The sequence below is a fragment of the Hermetia illucens genome, chromosome 4, assembly GCF_905115235.1.
Source record: "Hermetia illucens chromosome 4, iHerIll2.2.curated.20191125, whole genome shotgun sequence".
Lineage (NCBI taxonomy): Eukaryota > Metazoa > Arthropoda > Insecta > Diptera > Stratiomyidae > Hermetia > Hermetia illucens.
This window is the reverse complement of record NC_051852.1, coordinates 69045407-69052725: the sequence shown is the minus strand read 5'-3', so window position 1 is coordinate 69052725 and position 7319 is coordinate 69045407. Positions and strand designations below refer to the sequence as shown.

General features: G+C 40.6%; 1 protein-coding gene across 4 annotated transcripts in view; it reads right to left on the bottom strand.

Annotated features, from left to right (window-relative positions):
* Positions 1 to 642: 642 nt before the first annotated feature.
* LOC119655342 overlaps positions 643 to 7319 on the bottom strand; it is a 600578-nt gene continuing 593901 nt past the window's right edge. For all 4 annotated transcript variants that reach the window (XM_038061190.1, XM_038061188.1, XM_038061191.1 and 1 more), the window contains 2 exons: positions 1291 to 1581; positions 643 to 1191 (listed from right to left, as the gene is read on the bottom strand). In XM_038061190.1, coding sequence (XP_037917118.1) covers positions 724 to 1191; positions 1291 to 1581 — 759 coding nt within the window. In that variant the 3' untranslated portion in view covers positions 643 to 723. The remainder of the gene's footprint in view (positions 1192 to 1290; positions 1582 to 7319) is intronic.

The following is a 7319-nucleotide window of genomic DNA, read 5'->3' as shown; positions in this document are numbered from 1 at the left end:
TCTGATGGACTGCTCCGCCGCTGACGAGGTCACCTGCCGTCCTGCGTCTTATAACACACGTAGCGCAAACATTTTCAACGTGCCCTTCGCAGAGCTCGAAGTCTACTTTCATTCAACTATTCCCAGGCTTTGCCGAAATTATAATGGAAAACAGCTTGGTCCTTTTAACTTCCCTACTTTAAGTAGTTTTAAACGTATGATAAGTTTTTTGCTTTCTCCTCCTCTTGAGGACAATAATTAATTGGAATTTACTCTGTTTGTTACGAGATGAACACAAAACCTTTATACCTGAAGTGTCGAGCTTCCGGTATTCCGACATGTTTAATTCTAACCATCGGAACGATTTGGGACTATCATAAAATCGATAATTGTGAAAATTGATACCCTTTTTACGAAGTCGCCCTTCAAAAAATGTCAAATCTAAGCCCATGTACCTAAAGTACTGATCGAGATTCTGCGTTTGATACTACACATGGACACAGGGGTAACAATTATAAAAGATTCTGCTTTATAATACACAAAATCTGAGAAAGCTAGACAAAATTTGGGAAAACTGGGTCTAAATCGGAATAATTGCATCTCAAGAGGATATCATGGGGGCATGTTTGTGAGCACTCCAAACAACCTTCTTCAAATGGTAGATTTTCAATAACATGCTGAAGAAAACAAATTATTTTATTATACATCTTTAACTTAACTATTTATATGAGCTTTCATATTTTATCACAAGTTATTGTATTTCTTACAACCTGGCGAATGTCGTATTTTCGGCTCCAAGATCAGTGACTGACTTCGTGTTAAGCTTGATGTACTTCCACTTGACCTTAATTGGCGATTAATCGCTGGAATCCCTTCGTTATTTCCATGTGCCAATGAGTCGCCACTGTGTTGTCTAACAAGGGCAGAAGTTGAAGGTTCTGATACACCATGTTCCGGAATTGGTTCGTTATGAAATGAATTTCGTCCTTGGTATTGCCTACCTACTGATCTATCAGAACGAGTTGATGACTGACGAGACACCCGCCTGCTATCTTCGTAACCCAATTTAGCGATAATATCAGCATCGGCAGTTATTGAGGAGCGATTGGTTCCTATTGGTTGACGCTTGGACCGTTGTGAGCCGGAGTGACTGCCATACATGGATTCGTTCACTGTTCCAGTTCGACTTAAGTAGATTGACTTCAATGTAGCCTAGAATTGCAAAGTATTATATGATAACAAAGTAAAAAATATTCTTGCGAGATAATTTCGTTTCAAAGAGGTATTTTATTTACAATTAAGATTGCTCACCTGCCGCATATGCTTCCGTCCTGTAAACAATTCCTTCACAGTTTGTCGATATTTTTCCGATAAAGCGCAATAAAGGAAAAAATTTGAAGCTGCGTTTATTGTAATCAAGAAATTGAAGATATTTCCCATGGCACGATGTACGTTTTTAGTTTCTTCAGGTAAATCTTGAGGTAACGACGTATTAATAACGATATAAACTGCTGTTGGTGTCTGGCATATAATGAATAGAATTACAACCGCTATGAGTGTTATTGTGATCTTATTCTCTTGTGATACCGAGGCAATTTTAGTCTGGAAAATAGAAGTTTTTTATATTAGTTTTGTAAGATGGACTGTATTAGCCGGCAGGCTCCACTAGAGGTTTTGTAAATTGAAACAGCACAACATACTTTTAACATACATATTCCCCGACCAAATTTTGATTTAAATATTTAGGAAATTCCCATATAAGATTACCATTTACCCCTTGGTTTAGTATAGTGCCGTTGTTCGTGGTTACCTGAATGCATTTCAGCTCCCTCACGATTTCCTGAGTCACCTGTGCTCCTTCTTCACTGTTCTTCGGACGAACTACTCGTTGGCGGCCATCTTGGGAATGTGAATTCCACTTTCCAATTTCCAATTCCACAATTCCAATTTGATCTTGGGGTTGAGATTACTGCAATTCCAGATTTTAGATATTTTGATTGATTGATGCACAAAGTGCTGGGTTCTTATCTCAGACAGACTAAAACACCCAGTGGAGCGTATATGGCTCTAACCGAGGGCCGTTCAACCCATTACCCCAAGTCCGCCTTATTCAGTATAGGATCAAAACCCCGTGGTTTAGGAGCCTTAGTTGCCCTGGCATCTCTCCTTTTTTACGGTTTAGAGTGTAGCAAAACTTTAATATAATCGCTAGCAAGAATCTATGTTCGGCCATCCATCTGTTTACTCGCTGCATCAGCGCTCCCAGTATGCGCTGAACTTGCTCAACCGTGTCTATGGTAACCAGGCCGACCAGATGCGATTCATCAGGCAATACGAGTCGTAGAAGGCTATCCTATAAGGTGTTCCAAAGGTCCGGGCCAAGGATAGATCCTTAAGCGGCTCTCGATGTGACCTTCACCTTTAAATTGTCCCCTCAATTAAATAGTCCCTGGTAGCCTGGAGTGTGGCAACGATTTCCAGTGCCTCAAAATCTAGCGGGAATCACGCTAGAAATACAAATTAATCCACGTTTCGATACTCAGCTCATTCATGTAGATGGGGAGAGTGCGGTGACCAATCAAACTGAGAACCTTGTTTCAGTCCAACTCTGTTTGCCTCTCTTTCCAAATACAGATTCATTTAGCCAGTGCCTATGATCCGGTGAGAAACCAAACAGATGTCATCAGCGTAGTCGAATTGCTTGAACAATAATTTCATGGTCCATTGAATCCCCCCATGCCATCCGGGCAAGGCAGCATGAAGAACGTCATCGCTCAAGAAGGGAAGAACAATTACTATCGGTAAGAAGACTCAACCCTGGCGGACCCTGTTTCGGACCTCAAAATCCTCCGAGATTTTACGTCTTGGCAGCACCTGACATTATGCACCATTATATATCACTCCGATAACAGCTATTAGTTCCGCCGAAATGCACATTGATTGATGATCACAGTTACGCACATCCAGAAGACAATTTGTAAATTTTCTGCTGATCAATTGCGTTAGCCGCCAGAAACAAGCCGACCTCGGATTCACGTAGCAGACACTTTCTATAGTAAAAAAACACGTTGCTGGAAGAGGGAGAGGAGTACCGGCCAGAGTCCCACCACCTTTTTTCGCTTAGGCTCAGAATGTCCAGCTTATATCGTTAGAATTCCCGATCGAGTTGGAGAAAATGAATATTCTGAGGACTTTTGCTACTGTTGTGGAGGATTGTGAGTATATTCCGGAAATCAATCATAGTCCGTTTTCGATAGCCTAAGTTCGTAGCCGTGCGGTCAGTCCGTATCCGAGGTATTTTTGACGCTTCCGTAGCAAAAAGTTTCAATATTCGCCGGTTGCCTATTACGATAAACAGGGAAGACTTTGTGTATTCTTAAGCCCCAACTCACAGTGCGGGGAAATTTCTTAGTTTATAATCATGAGGAACATGATAGGTACAGTCCCCACGAAATTATAGTTCAAGTAGATTCCGAGTTTATCATGTATAGTGACAACAAGTCGGAATACCGGAATACTCGCGCTTCGGGTATAAAGTATTATTAGTATTATTAACTTTATTTGTGCAGATATCGGAACCGGATGTATTTTAAGGTCTAGATTTCGTAGAGATCCACTGTGATTTTTTTCAGATTTTTCTGTTGGGTAGGTTCTGAGAACGAGACCTGTTACACTTTTTGGGGATCATCTTTTGAGCCCTCACTCCCCTATGTTTCACCCAATATCAAATATGGAACAAGTTTCGAAAAGTATTAATTGAGCCCTTTCGTTTGATACCCCACATGGCCACATTCTGTGAAAAACAATTAGGCACTCTCAATTCACATGTCCGCTAGCGAAGCGAAACTGAGAGAAAATCAGAACGGTGGTTGGACTAAGGTCGTGAACAAGAAACCAAAGGTGCGAATTCGCCCGGAGGCAATTGTAATCTCCAGCAGAGGACATCTAACGTAGGCGAAGATACTGAAGAAGGTGAAATCTGACCTTGACCTAAAAGACCTAGGCGGAAATGTCCGGAAGACCCAGAAAGGGGATCTCATGTTTCAGCTGAAAAAATCCAACGTGGGAAAAACTGTCGGCTTTCGTAACCAAGTTTTAAACCCACTTGGGGAGAATGTCGCAGTTCGTTCCCAAAAACATGAGATCTATATCCGGTGCAAGGATCTCGATGATTCAGCACTGCCTTGAACGAACAATTCAAGTTGGAGGAATTCAGCGAAGGATCTGTCGTGAGCCTAAGAAAAGCGTATGGTGGTACTCAAACGGCCACAATGCAACTGCATGTGGAGAGAAAGGACATATTACCAAGGAGTGCAATAGAGATCCCCCCAGATTTTGTGCGAAGGAAACGAGGGAAGGGATAACCGACATATTGCCGGAAGTGGTAAATGCCCGTAATTTAGGAAGGCGTTAACTGCAGTGACAAAATGAGGTTAATACAAAAAAACCTTAATCATTGCAGGGTCGCACAAGATTTGCTTCCGCAGACCACTTACGAATCCGCGATGGAGGGTGCTATCATTCGTGAACTGTACAGAAATCTCTACGGTGGTGTATGGGTCACAGATTCGACTGGTGGAGCGGCGATATGGGCGTGCGGTCGTCAAGCCATACAATATAGCATAGATCTCATTCACGACGCAAAGGGACGAGGACCAAAGGTGATAGCCGGTGACTTTAATGCGTGGGCTATCGAGTGGGGCAGCAAAGGGACTAACGCAAGGGGGCGGTGCTTATTAGAAGCATTTGCCCAGTTATTATTTCCAATTTGATTCAGATCGAAATGAAAATATTAAAAGTAGTGTTGACTAGTTTTCTATTTGACACTGGTGTCTTTATGGAATCAATGCAAGCTGAATGTATTCATTTTTCTTTGATTGATGATTTGTTATCAAAATCTTTCGGATCGCGTTTGTTCACTCGTAAGGAAGAAATTAGTGATAAATGCCGGTATTAAAACGGGAAAAGTCTGGCATTGGTGATTTGCTAATAAATTTCATAATGTTGTGGATTGACTCACAGACTTCTGAAAATAGCGCGTGGCGAACAGGAAGATTTGACGATTTAAATAATGTTCATAAACACCTTTCAATACATGAAACAAGTCGGAATACCGGAAGCTCGCGCTTCGGGTATAAAGGTTTTGTGTTCATCTTATGTAAGAGACGCACATTTCTCTGTCCGTATATAGCTACAAATCCAACATAATCCTTCATATTTTTCCAAACTACGAGACATACGTACATATTAGAGCCATAGATATCACGCTCACCCTAAACAAACAAACTGCCTATTACCTACTGTACACATATATGCACTTATCTAAATTAATCGTACCCATATTTCCGATTTACGTCTTATATCTATCTGAATTAGGCACTAGCCGCAAAGTTCATTAGCACGCATATACTATATACCTACAGATACACATGTCTGGTTGACAAATAACTAAAAAACTAAAACAAAATAATTGTCTGCGACCCAATTCATAAGAATTCATTTCGTTGTGGTATTGACGAATTGATATGTGATGATGACGTCATGCGGGTTGTAGAGTGCACGAAATTCACAAAAAATTGTAAAGTTTCACCCCCAATAACTTTGTTAATAATAGTTGGATTTTCTTCAAACTTGACCAAACTGTGCATTATATTCTTCGTTACACTCATGCCAAATTTTGTATTTCTGGGATGAACATAAGGGGGGGTGCCGGGTAAATTTCTAAAATGTGGAAATATACTATTATTAACTTTATTTGTGCAGATATCGGAACCGGATATATTTTGAGGCCTAGATTTCGTAGAGGTGCACCACTGTGATTTTTTCCAGATTTTTCGGTTGGATAGGTTCTGAGAACGAGACCTGTTACACTTTTTGTGGGTCATATTTTCAACCCTTACTCCCCTATGTTTCATCTAATATCAAATATTGAACCAGTTTCGAAAAGTACTAATTGAGACCTTTCATTTGATACCCTACTTGGCTACATTCTGTGCAAAAAAAATTTGCACCCTCCATTCACATGTACGGAGAGCCCCCCCTTAAACTTAACGCAAGATGGCGCCACTTACTGCATGTAAAGGGATCACCAGATTACATACTCTCACCAATTTTCGTGACAATCGGTCTAGCCGTTTCCGAATAAATCGGGTGTGACAGACAGACAGACAGACAGACAGACAGACAGACAGACAGACAGACAGACAGACGGACAGACGGACAGACAGACACCGTCACCATTCTAATAAGGTTTTGTTTCACACAAAACCTTAAACAAGTCGGAATACCGGAAGCTCGGGCTTCGGGTATAAAGGTTTTGTGTTCATCTTATCTAAGAAATTTCAACGCACATTTTTCTATCCGTATACAACCACAAAACTACGAGACATACGTACATATTACAGGAAACACAAACTGCCTATTTTCGAATACTGTACACATATAGGCACGTACATAGATTGATCGTACCCATATTTCCGGTTTACTTCTTATATCTATCTGAATTAGGCACTACCCGCAAAGTCCATTAGCACGCATATACTATATACTTACATACACACATGTCCCGTTGGAATAATTGATATTCATATACCAATGATTAAAAAACTAAAAGAAAATAATTCTTTTCCACCCAATTCATACGAACTTACTTCGTTGTGGTATTGACGAATTGATATGTGATGATGACGTCATGCAGGTTGTAGAGTGCACGAAATTCACAAAAAATTGTAAAGTTTCACCCCCTATAACTTTGTTACTAATAGTTTGATTTTCTTCAAACTTCACCAAATTATGCACCATGTTGTTCTTTATACGCGTGCCAAATTTTGTACTTCTGGGATGAACATAAGGGGGGTGCCGGGTAAATTTCCAAAATGTGGAAATATACTATTATTAACTTTATTTGTGCAGGTATCGGAACAGGATATATTTTGAGGCCTAGATTTCGTAGAGATGCACTACTGCGATTTTTTTCAGATTTTTCGGTTGGATAGGTTCTGAGAACGAGACCTGTTACACTTTTTGATGGTCATATTTTGAGCCCTCACTCCCCTATGTTTCACCCAATATCAAATATTGGACCAGTTTCGAAAAGTACTAATTGAGACCTTTCATTTGATACCCCACGTGGCTATATTCTGTGAAAAAAAATTTTGCACCCTCCTTTCACATGTATGGGGAGCCCCCCCTTAAACTTAACACAAAATGGCGTCAGTCGCTACATGTAAAGGGAACGGCAGATCACATATTCTTACCAATTTTCGTGATGATTGGTCCAGCCGTTTCCGAATAAATCGGCTGTGACAGACAGACAGACAGACAGACAGACAGACGGACAG